General features: G+C 42.6%; 1 protein-coding gene across 6 annotated transcripts in view; it reads right to left on the reverse strand.

Moving 5' to 3' along the window:
• The window catches only part of LOC147018580 (UDP-galactose translocator-like), a 65,897-nt gene that overhangs the window by 9,376 nt on the left and 40,552 nt on the right, over nt 1-15,969 (reverse strand). For 5 of the 6 annotated variants that reach the window (XM_085898367.1, XM_085898366.1, XM_085898370.1 and 2 more), the window contains 2 exons: nt 430-612; nt 1-128 (listed from right to left, as the gene is read on the reverse strand). The exon at nt 1-128 is cut by the window's left edge and continues 24 nt beyond it. In XM_085898367.1, coding sequence (XP_085754493.1) covers nt 1-128; nt 430-612 — 311 coding nt within the window. Of the gene's footprint in view, nt 129-429; nt 613-12,339; nt 12,375-15,969 lie in introns of all 6 variants that reach the window. The other variant, XM_085898371.1, reaches the window with a different exon arrangement.

Raw genomic sequence — 15,969 nt, forward strand, 5'->3', positions numbered from 1 at the left:
TGAAATGGCCACATATTGCAGATTATTCTGGAACATGTACAGAAGAGAAGGCACTGCTAATTTCAATGTGTCTAGAGGCTGCTTCAGGATGTTCTGATGCAGAAATTGCAGCAAGCCGATTACATTGCCTGCTCAGCACGACACAGGGTACAAATCACAAAATAAGCAATATATAAAGAAAGTGTCACCAAGAACAATTAAACAACCTCGAAAAACTGACTTTTTTGGATACATTATCGAGGCTCGGATGACAGCTATCACACAATGCACAGCAAGGCGGCATGAGACAAGAAGGGCGGGAGAGGAAAGGACAAAACAGTGGGGAACAGAGACATTAGGAGATCTGTGGAAGGGAGAGGGATGGGACGGGGAACACGGGGTATACAAGATTGTGACTGTAGCTTTGTTGACAACTCTTCCCATACTGACCTTTCTGTTGAATAAGAAGCAGAACTAAACATGCCAGCAACTTGATCAGTTCGGCAAAAACCACAGCAGTTGTTGAAAAAAATCTGTCCCCAGGTTGTGTACGGGAATACCGGATACTGAGAATGAGGCTCGCATTCTGCAAGACCAGCACTGCAAGACTCATCCACCGAACTTTGCTGTTTCCTTGGAAGGAATATAAATGTTTAAGATAGCAGTGTCGATATTCAAAAACGTTTTGGAGTGTAACTTTCTGAATTAAATCACTCCATTATCCACCATATCCAATTAATGCAATCATCATCATTTCGTATGCAGCCTATGGCTACTGGTTGCATCATTGCTGGGATCGTGGCTGTGCTGCTGATGCAGTGCCCCTGTTACCAGTTAGCTTGTACGCATTTTGCCGATCTCGGAAGGATGACAGGCTGAATCAACCCACCTGATGTTATTTAACGGAACAACAGGGGCTCAAGCTCAAGACCCAAAGTTTTTAACCATTAAGGTGACAACAGGCTTAATGAATGCAAAAAAGAATCAGGCAGATGTTTCGTGGAAATGGTGATACTCTTGAAGCTTATGTATGTCAGCTCTATCTTCCTAGAATAACAAAAATAACAAACGTTGCAGATGCAAGATGGTGGCTCTTTAAGCGGAAACAAGCCCAAGCAGAGAATCTTCCCCCAACTAAAGCTGCACTCACACATGCCATTGCCAGAGCACATTATCAAGCCATGATACGGTATAATGACATTGTTGCATTCCCTGAAATACCATCCCCAGAGAACTATGGCTGGAACTTGGTAGATGGAATTTTCATACCAGTGATGACACATTTGCCTCCAGCTCCAGATGCCGTCACACAGTTAGTGAAATGCGGATGTGGTCGGACCCGGTGTTCCAGTCACCAATGAAAGTGTAAAAAAGAATGGACTGTTTTGCACAGAATTTTGTACATGCTGTGAAGGGGAAGAACTATGCGACGATGCTCCTTCTAACCCCGAAGTTGACTCTGACAATGAAGAGAAGAGTGATGATGATGATGATGATGATGATGATGATGATGATGATGATGATGATGATTAATACGGCTATGAAAGTAGCAAACTTGCAACAAGTTCATGTAGTTCCATTCTACATGGTTAAGACTGCATTTGTTGGACATGCAGTTGCAAGGTGTGTATAGTAGATGTGGGTGTGGCTATTGTGTCTGGGGTATGTGGGGTGTGTGCTGGTACTGCGAGCGCATTGATACTGCACCTCACAAATTTGTTATCCTCTGAAATGGATATTTAAATATTGTAGCTTGTAGAGTTAAAGTCTACAAATTAAGTCCATAGAAGTGACTGTGTTTATCGTTTTATATACGAACTAAGGTGTGTATCTGAGTACCAGTTGCTTCGGTGAGTGTCTAACCGTGCAAAAAAAGTTTGAGAAAAATACCGTTAGATATCGTTTTTAGATAACACTTGTTACCACAATATTTAAAGGGGGATTGTCCGATTTCATCACATGCAGTTTTCACATTGATTGAATGGCTTTTACCCTCCACCCCACCTGTGAAGTTTCATGCTGGTATTTCAATCGTTTTGACAAGAGAGCTAAAAATGTGCATTTGCAAGCCCCATAGAATACTGTGGTTCAACTAATTGGTTGACCATTTGTAAGCAAGTTTTGGCATACAAAATCCAAACTAAACATCTTGCAGCCCTACAATTTCACAGGGTCAATGAGAAGAATAGCAGCTTTCTTCTCATATCAAAATTTATACCACGTCTGGTTAAATATAGGGGTCAATGTGAGGATGAAGCTGTTGATCGGACCATGGCCCTTAAATTTTAATGCAATTTGTAACTTTTTGGTGGCCATTTTGAATTTCAGGATGGGTGATACTGATATCGTATGTAATTTGAACAAAATATTACTTACATTGATTTTGAAGTGTTCACAACATTGAAAACCTATCATTTTGTTTTCAAAATTGAGGTAAAATATTTTCATTGAAACTAGCCAAGCGAAAAATAGCGGCAAAACATCGGCCATTTTGAAATCCAAGATGGCTGCCGTCTGCCACACTTCCAAAAATGGCAACATGCATTTTCATGTCCTTTGGTACCGAAATAATGAATTAAAATAGGTGGCACCTTCTCATCATGAAAATCCTACAGGTATCCACTTGCCCCCCCCACCCCCACTATGTGCCATGCAATGCCTGATCCACGAGAACATATCGGGCCCAATACATTTTTGAGATATCGTGCTATATTATCGTTTATGGCCCTATCTCTTCTTCTTTTTTCTTTTTTTTTTCTATTGCTTCTTTTTTTTGCCCTATTGCTTCTTTTTTTTTAATGACATTTCACCCACCACAAAGCCAAAGGCCACACAAGGTGGGTGCCACACAAAGGAAAGTATAGATTTTAAACAGAGAGGAGGAATCTATTAACATTCCTCTTGAATTGAGGTAGATTGGGATTGAGGGTGAAGCAGGATGCAAGTAAACCATTACAAAGTGATAAAGTGTGGGGGGGCAGGGGGGGGAATAGAAGGATACCTCATAATTTCTTACTCCTCGGGACAGATATAGTGAGCGTATGGATGGGAAGAAGCTGCCAAATGTATCGAGCGACCGAAAGTATGCTCAGGTATGCTAATATTTATAGAAAAGGCTCAAAGAAGCAACAGAGCGGTGGACTGAGGGAGGTTCCGGGGATGATGCCAAGCTGGATTCTGTCAAGGATATATATATATATATATATATATATATATATATATATATATATATATATATATATATATATATATATATGACAGGCCGGAGCACCAGCCAAAATATGGCAACGATACTCCATGACAGGATGTATAGTGGCCTTGTATAGATGGAGCATAGCAGTTTGAGAAAGGTATCACCGAGCACAAAATAAGCAGCCAAGGCACTGGGAGGTTCTTTTAGCAAGACCAGAGATGTACTTTTTCCAGCTGAGGTTCGAGCTGATATCCAGTCCAAGCAGATGGATAACAGGAAGTTCCTGCAAAGGTGAAAAAATCCATACATGGGGTTGGAAAATGAGGTGATGTTGAACTAGACACAGACAACAAGTGGATCTTTTTTTGGTTAAAAGTAACAAACCAGTCTTTCCCCCACTCTCGAGATCTGGATTTAGAGTGGTACTGGCATGGGCACGGGAAAGAGGAAACAAGGTTCCCGGGAGGTAGTATACAATGTTGTCATCTGTGTAAATGCTTCGTTGAGAAATAATCCAATGAGGCAGATCATTGCTTTATATAACAAGAACAATATTGGACCCAATACAGACCCCTGAGGAACACCAGCATCTGTATTATGGACAGGGGACGGCTGTCCTCATGTATCACAGAGATTTGACGATTTGCACAGAAGTCAGAAATTGTATTAAGCAATTTTCCAGAGATGCCATATGATTTTAGTGTATGGATGAGGCCCTTGTGCCACATTTTCTCAAAAGCCTTTGACATGTCAAGAGCAATAACCCTGGCTTCTCCATGATGATTCAAAGCCCTATTCACATGTTCAGTGGTTAGGGATAGAACTTCATCACCAGACCTTGAATGTCAAAAGCCATATTGGACATCAGTTCAGAGGTTATGGGTTTCCAGATGAGTCATGAGTTGCTGTTTGATGAGGGATTCAAAGACTTTGCGTATAATGGGTAGAAGGCAAATTGGCCAATCGTTCAAAGGATCAGATTTCTCACCAGAGCCTTGAATATTGAGAAAAATGGGGGAAAGGCAATGAAGTACAGGCAGAAGCAAATTCAAGCAGAATGAGATCGTTATGGAGTGGTAAAATTAAGGTTTTTTTTTCATTTCTCACGAGAAAATACAACGCGTCACTTCACAATATTGATGGTGGGAGACAGAGGGTGGGAGGTAAAGAGAATGGAGGGAAGTGAGGGGAGAAGAGAATATTGAGGAAAGTGAGGGGAGGGGAGAAGATGGAGGGAAGGGTGGAGTGGGGAGGGGAGAGGAGAAGCAAGGAAGTGGGAAGAGGAGAGGAGAGGAGAGGAGAGGAGAGGAGAGGGAGAGGAGAGGAGAGGGAGAGGAGAGGAGAGGAGAGGAGAGGAGAGGAGAGGAGAGGAGAGGAGAGGAGAGGAGAGGAGAGGAGAGGAGAGGAGAGGAGAGGAGAGGAGAGGAGAGGAGAGGAGAGGAGAGGAGAGGAGAGGAGAGAAGAGGAGAGAAGAGGAGAGAAGAGGAGAGAAGAGGAGAGAAGAGGAGAGAAGAGGAGAGAAGAGGAGAGAAGAGGAGAGAAGAGGAGAGAAGAGGAGAGAAGAGGAGAGAAGAGGAGAGGAGAGGAGAGGAGAGGAGAGGAGAGAGTGGAAAGAGAGGAGAGAGAGAGAGAGAGATCTTTTATCACAAAAATTGATTGCCTCACATGCAGAGGCTCACACAGTTGCACACAATTTTCATAAAACAAACAAGAAAGTTTAGACAGAGGGTATACAGTAACTAACTAATGAGTGAATTTTAACTGACCCTCAGATACTTTACAGAAGCATTGTTTATATACCACTGGGTCTCAAACACCTGAACCTGAGAGAAACACCACAACTCCAGTTTGATTCTTGAAACACAAAGGACTTTAAACACTTCTAAGCTATCTGTTGTACACAAATCATAACACATTTTTGATTTTCTTGTCTTATATATTGCAAGCTGAGCTTGTGAAAGGAAAATATGAATTAGGATTGCTGTTGGGGAGTTGAAGGGCATACTCAGGCAAAAAATAAAGGTTGGAAAATCAAAATTACTGGAGAGACATGCCAAAAGCATCTTCAGGAAAACAAATAACGGGGTTAAACGGTTACATCATATATACGCGTGAGGTAGTGTTTCGGTTTGTCCACAGAAGGGACATTGCTCACTTTTTGTTTGTGAAAACCGGTGCATTAAAGAATTTGTTGGCAATACCCAATGTGCGATTCTCCTTTGGAGATCTCCAACCCGTTTTGGTACAGGCGGTCTATAGTACCAATTCCAAATAGGATAAAGGGGAGGGTTTTTTGGTAAGACTGTGACCCATCTACAGGATACGGGGGAAGACAAAGAGGGAAAAAGGACGTTTAGGCATTGTATGTTCAGGGTTTTTCGATTATTCCCAGAAAAGGATCGAGATCAGTCAAAACCAATAGGTTCTAGACTAGTAGAGCCAGATAGATGAAGGTTTGGGAAAGGGGGGGAAAAGTCAGAGGTGGGTATGGGAGGGTTTTTCTTCAAATCATTTTTTGAGGCACAGTAGGTGTGTAGTACCAATTTTAGCACGCTGTCTACTTTGCAACATTATCTAATGCCAACCTCTGTCGCAAGAGCAGTGGCACTTAGCCACCTATCATTGGTAACATTCTTCAAGTGGCACACTTTCGTTATTGTATTGTTTATGAACTGCTGAATGAAAGCATTTTCCCCTTCATTGCCTTCAAATAAACTGATGTGAAACAGTGGCTCGTTGAAGAACATGGGTTCAGTGTAGGTCGAGGGGTCACGACGGCAGCCGAAAGCTTGCCATGCATCGAGTAGGCTTCGGTGAAAAGCAGATAACCCAAATAAATTTATCTTGGTTGAGTCCATCAAGAACAACTCTTGTGCAAAGTTCAATTTTCCAGCTTGTCGGAAGATGCAACTGGTGAGTTGTCTCCAGACCAAACAAGGTTCATACAAGAAGCGCCATACTGTTCGCAGCCGGAAAGCCATGATGCGGCATTTGACATTCACAAGTCCTTGGCCACCTTCAGCCACAGGTAAGTTCAGGATTTCCAGTCGCAGCCAGTGCTTTCCAGACCAGGAGAAACGAGTGATGCATTTCTGTATATTGTCCACAATGACTGCAGGTGGCTGCAGGGTAAGAACCTTGTACCATAACGTTGGGTGACCAGACTGTTGATGACTAGTACCATGCCTTCGTAGGACAGTTGGCAGAGTAAACTCTTCCATTTGAGTAAAATTAGTTCCATGCGTACCAACAAACCTTCCCAGTTATGGCTCACAAAATCGCCCGGACCAAGAAACACTCCCAAGAACTTGATCCCGTCACTTTTCCAAGAAATATTGCCAGGGAGACGAGGAGGGAGGGGGAAAGGGGGGGGTTGATGTTGGATAGGTATAGGGTTGGAGCCACAGTGCTTCTGTTTTAGCCAAATTTATTCTGGCTGATGATGCTTTACGAAAGTGATCCAAGGTACTCATCATCTTAACAATGTCTTCTGCAAGATTTATGCAGACACATCTGTCATCTGCATAGGCGATGCTTTTTCAGGGATTAGTTCCCATAGTGACACCAGATAAGGATTTATGAAGGGTGTTTAAGAAGGGTTTAAGAGATAAAGTATACAAAATTCCTGAAAGAGGGCAGCCATGCCTTACCCCTCTCCCAACCCCAAATGGGTGTACAAGTTCATTGTTTATTTTTAACAAGGCAATTATGTTTGAATAGCACAACTGAATATGTGATAAAAAAGAGGGGGCCAAAACCCAAAAAAATTTAAACTTCAAAAAGGTATGTGTGAGAAACACAGTCAAATGCTTTCTCCTGGTCCAAGAAGAACAGGCCACAACTTCCATGATTTATCTCACAAACATCAATTACATCTCGAATAACAGAGATACTATCCTGGATATTACGCCCCGGGACACAGTAGGTTTGGTCCATGTGTATAATATCCTTTCGTTGAGGTGAAATACGTAAGGCCAAAGCTTTTGAGAGGATTTTATAGTATGTACACAGCAGAGACACTGACCTCCACTGTGAGATGAGCAAGGGATTCCCTTTTTTGGGAATCAAAGTAACCAGAGCTATTCTGCAACTTAGTGGGAGTTCATTCTTCTCCAGGCTCTCATGGAAGATCAAAAGCAATTCAGGTCCAATCAGGTCCCAGAATTTTTTGAAGAACTCTGCTGGTAGACCATCCACCCAGATGATTTCCCTCCATTAAGGCTCTTAAGGGCAACAGAAAGTTCCTCGATTGTGAGTGGTGATTCTAAATCCATCTTTTGTCTGGGGGATACAACACTGATACCATCCGCCAATTGAGAAACCAGTTCTAAATCAACATATTTTGCCTGGTAAAGTTTAGAGAAGAAAAGTTTTGCATCATTCTTAATTTCTCCCGGGTTAGTAGTGACCGAGTTATCAGGACGTTTTAAAGCAGAGATTAGGGAATGAGGCGATTTTGATTCAGTCAAAAAAAACCGGGTTGGGTTATCCAAGAGATGAAGGTGTTGAAAGCGTAATCTCGTTAACGCTCCTTGGGTATGGTTGGTGATTATACTATTGAGAAGAGACTTTTTCTCATGCAGTCTTAGTTTTTGTTGGGGGGCAGGGTGGGTTTTTAGGTTGCTTTGAATCAGTAGAATTTCTTTCCCCAGTTCCGCTTTTATTCTGCATTCCACTTGTGTATTTAAAGAGCAGAAATGTTGACAGAAATTTCGAATTCGGACCTTTATGTTGTCCCATCATAACCGCTGGTCTTTAAGTCGCTGTCACACCTTGACGATTTAGCCAGCGTATGCCGACTTATGAAAAATTTGTCTAAAACGCTGGCACATGTCGAATACGTTATGGGTAAGTTTTGTATACATTAAGAGCACGCTGAAAAAAACTGCCATACGTCGTAGTACGCTGCCTTTCATCGTTGTACTTTGCGGTTGCCCTCAAATTTTAGCATGCTTGAAATTTTACGACGTATGCCGGCGTATGACTCGCACGTTCCGCTACGCTGGCCATAAGTTGTAGGCACGTTATGCGATCGTTGACACATGTTGACACACGTTACTTGTAAGTTACTCATAAGTCGAAACACGTCGAGGTAATGATTAGCGTACCCGAAACTTATTTATAACCTTTGAGTAACGTGTTGTAGGCACGTTACACGATCGTTGACACACGTCGAGGCACGTTATACAATCGTTGACACACGTCGAGGCACGTTATACAATCGTTGACACACGTCGATGCACGTTATACAATCGTTGACACACGTCGAGGCACGTTACTTGTAAGTTACTCATAAGTCGAAACATGTCGAGGTAATGCTTAGCATACCCAAAACTTATTTCTAACCTATGAGTAATGTGCTTTAAACCTATGTGTAACGTACCTCCAACGCATATTGACGTATGTAGACGTATTTGATTGATGTCTTCCGGACGACCACATAACTTACTGAACGTGTTTCTAATTTACAGCTACCGTATCATGGCGTATTGGCAGCGTTTTTTTTAAATAAAAAAAACAACAATAACTTCCGATATTTCGTCACGTGCTGTTACGTCACGTCCTGTTACGTCACGTCCGATTGCCTCTTCAGTTTGCCCATGTCTTATTCTTAGTTCCTCCTCTGTGAATATTTTCTGTTTGAGGATATTGTCACGTCGACGTTGAAACTTAAAAGCAAATGTCCGAATATATTTTAAAATTCGTGATAGACTCAAAAAATAATAATAAATTAAAAAAACAACAACAACTTCAGATATTTCGTCACGTGCCTTCACGGAGCCAAGGAGAAAAAAAGAACATGTGCCTTGAAGGAGAAAATAAGTTTCGGGTGTGCTAAAGATTACCTCGACGCGTTTCGACTTATGAGTAACTTACAAGGAACTTGTGTCGACGTGTGTCAATGATCGCATATCATGCCTACAAATTATTCCCAGTGTAGCGGAACGTGTGAGCCATACGACGAGTACGTCGTAAAATTTTCAGCATGCTTGAAATTTCACGACGTACGAGACGTACCACGAAATACGACAGCATACTTCATCGTTTTTCAGCGTGCTCTTAACGTATACACAACTTACCCATACCGTATTCGACGTGTGCCAGCTTGGTTCGGCAAATTTTTCATAGGTCGGCATACGCTGGCTAAATCGTCAAGGTGTGACTGTGTGGTTGACACTTTGAATTTTCAGGCGGTTATGATTTAAATCGGCGTGTGGCAGGATTTTAACAGGCTACGCCACGAGTTCGTCGGCAATACGTGCAGCGTGCTATGCCTAAGTTAAACTATCGTTGGGCATAGGTTGTGAACGCCGACAACAGGCTCAGCATTCGTTGGTACAAGTTATCTATAAGACAACGAAACGTTCTGTGCCCGTTACTAATACGTTATGCATACGACCAACACGTTATGAATACGACCAAAACTTAAAAAAAAAGATCAAAATTTCAGCATACGCCAACGTTTTACATACATTTTTATACGTTGCCATTGCTGGCTAAATCGTCAAGGTGTGACAGCGCCTTTAAATTGGGGCTTAGCACCTAATAAATTGGTCCATACTCTTTGAAAGGTACTATTAAAAGAGGGGTTGTCTAATATGGAGATGTTAAGTTTCCAAAAGGAGTGGCGATTTGGAGACGACCTTATTCAGTAGCATGTGGTGATAAGGTGATGGTCTGAGAAACCAGATAGAGTAATTCTCGTGGTAGGTGAGAGGTTCATAAGGGTTGAGTTTATGTAAAATCTATCCAGCCGGGCGAGGGCCACCTGATTGTTGGCAACTTTACTCCAAGTAAACTGATGGGTGTTTGGATTTTATATCCGCCATATGTCTTGAAGACTAAAATCCCTTATTTCGTCAGACAGCAGTCTGGCTGATCCGGGGTGAGGCTCTGCACCATCCCGATCACGTGCGGGCTGAAGGGTGCAATTGAAGTCACCTCCAATTACGATGCACTTTTGCAAATCTAATTGCCTCATGTAGAGTCGTAACCTTTTGAAGAAACTTCGGCGGTCTGTGCCCTTTGAAGGAGCATACACATTTATTAAAGTAAATTCAATACTATTTTCGAAAAATCCAGGGAAGCAAGGTAACCTGGGATTATTTCCTGACATGAAAGTTGTCGAGGGAAAAAGTGCGGACGAAGCAGAAAAGCAACCCCTGCTATGCGAGAGTTGGAATCGCTAAAATAGCCGGTCTTTTTCATCATTCTATTCCAAACACTGTGCGATGCTGGAGTAGAGTGGGTTTCTTGTAAAAATACATCTAATTTCCATTGTTTAATGAGGTTGACGACTTGGAGCCTCCGAGACTGGCTTGCTCCACCATTTATGTTTAGGCTGCCGAGGATCGCCATAGTGATGATGAGGTGGCAAGTAAAGAAGTGCACGCAGGTCATCATTTCATTTCCATTTTAGCTTTAACAATGTGCTTTTTTAGCCTACTGAACTGTGCTTCAGTGAAATGGTAATCATGAGGTTGACGAATGATACTTTTTGCTGTTTCAATAAAACCATGTAATATAAAAAAGTATTCCTTTATATCTATACGTCTTTTCCTAAAAGTATGATTTAGGAATTTAAGGATTTGCGATGGTGAGACATTAGGAGTAGTGTTTGTAGGGAATTATTCGATGTTATCTGGTTCTCCTTCTGACATGTCAGAAGCACTTTCTGGAAAATTTTCAATTTCTGATTCACAAACTGTGTTTATACTCTATAGTATACAGGTATCAGGTTGTTCTGTTTCAACGTGGAGGGAAGGGGTGAGGGAGGCTCTGATTCCACCTTGAGTAATGTAGAGGTGGGGGGGGGGGAGATGGAGTGAGGGGAGGGGGGGGAGGGTAATCGTATCAGCGTCTGCCTCAGGTTTTTCAGAGCTTTGTCACAACACTCAGGTATGACTTCAGGGGTATTCGATGGAGCAATTTCCACCATTGAGGAGTCGTTGGTAGTTAACTCGTGGCACAATTGGGGGGTTCTGGAGACAGTTATTAGTTCTTTTTCGGTAAGATCCTTGCATGGTTCAATTTCCTTATCAGAAGTAGGGATCTTAACTGTAGTTCCCTTAATTTTCTCTGGGAGTAAATCCCCTTCACATTGATCTACCAACAGGGGGTCCATTTCATCATTTGAGAGTGACTCATACTGATTTTTCATTGGCACTGTGTCACTCACAGCTAAAACCAATTTTTTTCCTATATGTGGGTTAAGTTCGTTCTGATCCGTTTTTCTTTTCCTTAATAAGGGAATAGTTGTTAAACCATCCCAAACACTTGAGGTACTGTCCTCTGTATCCTTAGGGTCTGATGTTTCGTTCTCTGAGACTAACAGGGTCGTCGGTGCTAACAGGTGGGGCCGTATTAGACAGAGCAACAGTATCCTCGGCTGTTGGGGATGCAGTTTTCAGGCAGAAACGTTTTAAATGGCCGAAACCATTGCAGTTAAAGCATTTCAGTGTTTCAGTCAACGCGCACACCTGGTACTCGTGTCCATCTATGCGAAATTTAAAGACCACATTAAGAACTTTATCAACGTTAGACAAGGGAAGCACAATGTACGCCTGTCGCCTGAAAGACATCACGTGTCTCGCCTGCTCGTTCAGGCATCGCAAAGGTAACATTGTAATCTGAGACTACGGTCCTGAACAGAGATAATTATTTTACCAGTGCTTCATTCTTGATGAAAGGTGGGACATTACTGAGTACAATTTTGGTACTAGTTGTGGGGAGAGGGGAGGCGAAGATGAAATAACCATTTTAAGTTGATATTCCAGTCGAGACAATGTCATGTACTAAAAGATCGTCCAATACAAAAACAACTACTCGTTTATTCATGCGAGAAGCTGCACGGACTTTTTCAAGCCCAACCATATTACCAATGGCAGTAACAATGTCATCAACACTGACTTCATTAGGAGGAACGCACACGACGCCATTTTTCCTCGTCAAGGCCTCATAGGCCGTGTAGTGGGAACGTGTCGACATTCTTTGATTTCAACGAACAGAAGTAAGGGGAGGGGGTAAGAGAGGGAATGAGGGGAAAGGTCATATAACCGCTCAGACGTGTGTCTCGTCGCAAAACAAACAAAAAAAAAAACACACCAGTAATACAGGTAAACAGGAACGCACTCGATAACGGAGTAGGCTACCGGCTCGAAGCTTACCTATACCACAAGCTGTGGGCTCTCTGTCTCTCTCTCTTGTCCCAAGGAAGAAAAGGGGAAAGGTAAGGGAACGAAAAGCATAAACACAAAACCGTCATGAACCACGTGAGGAAAAGGGGTGGGGGGGGAGTAACGAACTCAAACAGGGTGGATGGGGGTGGGGAAGGAAGGTGACGGGGAAAGGAAGGGGAAGGCGAGTCGAGAAGAAGGGGAAAGAGTGGAAAGCGGAGGGGGAAGAGGAAAAAAAGGCAATGAAAATATTAAACGACAGGGGACAGAATAACACTGGACTCACAACACAGAGCAGGAGCCTACGGCGGCCATGATACCGCACCCATAAACCAAACCACCAGCAGAGAGAGAGAGAGAGAGAGAGGAAGGAGGAAAAACAAAATAAGAGAGAAAGGTGTGGCGTGGAGGTGGTGTTAGCAAATAGAATGATATGATATTCTTCATGACCGAACACACACACACACACACAAAAAAAAAAACTTATGTCAGACAGCTGAACACACAACAGAGTTTGTAAAGTAATCTGCTGGCACATCTGCAAAGAAAACTTTGATATCCCAGTTCTGGAAAAATTGTGGGAAAATTAACCAAAAGCAATCACTAAAAACATTGAAGTACCTACCACTCACGTACGGACCTAATGATCTCATCAAGCGTGAACATTGAAAATAAAGCATTGCAACCATATATCATACTTCTGCACAAAAAAGAAGAGAAGGCATTGCTAATTGACGGAGGTGTTGATACCAGCGATTTTTGACTAAACAATGCAGAAATGAAGAAAATGACCAAACACCAAGACCTCGAGAATGAAGTGAAAAGATCCTGGAAGCTGAAGAATGTCAAAGTTATACCAGTGATAGCTGGAGCAACAGGAATGATGATGAAGAACCTCACAGAGGTATTAAAAACCATCTCTGGGAATATTATGACAAATAAACTACATAAACTACAGTTGGAAGTCGTCCGGGGCTCAGCAACGATCCTGAAGAGAGTCCTCGGCACAAAACTTTGAGAACAGAAAACTTCACAGCTTGGTTCATGAATCATGACTCCTTACTGACATGAAGATGGATGCTTTGAGTCTGCCCAGGGAGGACTCCATTCCACATTCTGAAACCTGCATATGTAGACAGACACAGACACACAGACATACAGACATACACACAGACACAGACACACACACCTGGGGTGGGAGCATTTAAAACCCATGCTATGTTCCTGACAAAGGTCTGACTTTATGCATGCATGCTTGTATATGCAGCGACCTTTGCATCCCACCGGTTAGCTCACTCTGAATCTGATTTGTACATGCCACAGTCTCCTCAATAGAGGGGAAAGGGTGGAGAGAGAGGGGAGGGGTGAGAGAGAGAGGGAATAGGGTTGGGAGGAAGAGAGAGGGGTGGAATAGGGTGAGAGAGTCAGAGGGATGAGAGAGGAGAGGGGAAAAAGAGGGAGAGAGGTGAGGGAGGGAGATGGGTGAGCAATTCCAGCAGATGCGACACCCAGTTTCATGCCCATACAAGAGACGACACACACATTGATGAATCACCCTGCCTGTGAAACACCGGGATAACAGTTTATAGCCGGGTCGGGATTTGAATCCAGGCCACACAGAGCGAGCATGCGTACATCTTGGCTTTGCTGCCATGATGTGGCGATTCATTAATTCATAACTGAGACAATTAACATTTTTACTCATTGTGATCATATATATATATATATATATATATATATATATATATATATATATATATATATATATATATATATATATATATATATATATATATACATATACATATACATATATATAAAGTTGAAAGTGTGTCTGCATGTTTCTCTATGACCTATGCACGCGAAAAGTACTGGACTGATCCTCACCAACTTCACATGCTGACAGAACATGTACCCGGGAGTGTCCCTATGTAAAAGAATTGTACTTCCGACTTCCGGTTTCCGAATTATGACGTCATCACCTGATTTCGTAACGTTAATTTTTCAAGTTCAGCCGATTGACATGGGGCCAACGCCATGTACAATATATCTAACATATGATTTTAAGTTTTTGTTTGTCTGTTTGTTTGTTTGTCTGCACACGCTAATCTCCTGAAAGGTGAAAGATAGGAGCTAACCACTGAAAAAAAATGTCGGGATGGGCCCCGGGAAGGTTATAGGCTATGTGGCAAGGCCGTTGGGGTGGGGGGGGGGGAAAGGGGGTGTGTTTCCCCCTCACCAACCCCCTTAGCCTATGACTGCCATGGCCCAATAGGGAACTGATACTGTGCTCACGTCAGACATATGTATGGAAGATTAAATTCATTCAAAAAGAACCCGGGCAGCGCCGGGTGCATTCACCTAGTATAGTATATTTTGCCTTCCTACCTCCGGTATCGAAACACGATATCGCCAATTATTAAAGCTTGAAGAATGTGTGCTAAGTGGCTTCACGAAGCAATTCACAAAACAGTTGGAGAAACTTTTAAAAACGAAACGTTTAATTTTTATTTGTATTTATCTGTGCCGAAGACTTGATGGGTCGTATAATGAAAAATCATACAAAAAAGGGGAAATGTCGTGGAAAATAAAATTTCACATTTTCAGTGAGCCAGCGACCGCATGTTGCACCGCAGAACAACACGTGGACAACGCACGTGAGTGGCCCTGAACTTTGTTCAAGCCGATTGATATGCAGTATTCAGTGACAGTGTGAATATTGTAGAGCACTCGCCAAGTGGCTCAAGTAGGCCAACGAAACAGTTGATAAGAAACGTCTCGCTTGGCATGCGATTAGCCATCACTGAACCATCATATTAAACATACACCTCCCGGAGATGCCCGAAATGTCAAATATATCCGAATTGGACAAATTAACACTATTATTTTAGGAGTCAGAACTGCTTCGATTCTGGAGCTTAAATTTTGTAATTCTGCTTAGTTTAAGAGATTCTCGAGGTTATTGCATGTGTGGAAATGAAATAAAGCCACGAACGCTGATGTCTCCGGGCGTTTATGAGCATTGCAATGTACCCAGCGATTTGTAGCTATGATGAACAGGCATTCGGTAATACGAGTGAGGAAAGTGAAAACAAAAAACTTTATTGTTAAGAAACCGTTGCGGCCTGTTCACGGTATGGTGGAGCATGCTAAAAAAAAACATGGCTTCAGACCTCGGCGAGGTCTGTGAGACACGCCTGAAGACCCCCTAGAGAGCAGTGACCGAGGATGTGCCTGATGAAGGATATAATTAAATAAGGCTGTTAATCTATATATTATTTCTGTTAACGTCTGCGTTCAATTTGACGCATCTCCTCCAAAACTGCCGGATGGATTGTCGCCACTTTCGGTATGCAGATGCTCTGTGGTCTAATGAACAGCATGGGCTATGTGAGATCGTGCCAGATGGACAGGTTTGGGAATTTTGAGCGATTTTCTAATATTTACATTCGTTTGCATGGCGACATGTGATGTCACCGCTGAGAGGTGTAATGACGTCGTGACATAATCGGTCATTCGCTGACGTCATTACGTTTATCATTGACAGACCGTCAATGCCGAGAGGCGTAATTCCACTCCTCGAAAACAGTGTCCGCAATGTAAAACCCTCTTCTGCACATG

The sequence above is a fragment of the Eptatretus burgeri genome, chromosome 10 (assembly GCF_056783735.1).
Source record: "Eptatretus burgeri isolate ZD-2024b chromosome 10, Ebu_testis_v1, whole genome shotgun sequence".
Classification (NCBI taxonomy): Eukaryota; Metazoa; Chordata; class Myxini; order Myxiniformes; family Myxinidae; genus Eptatretus; species Eptatretus burgeri.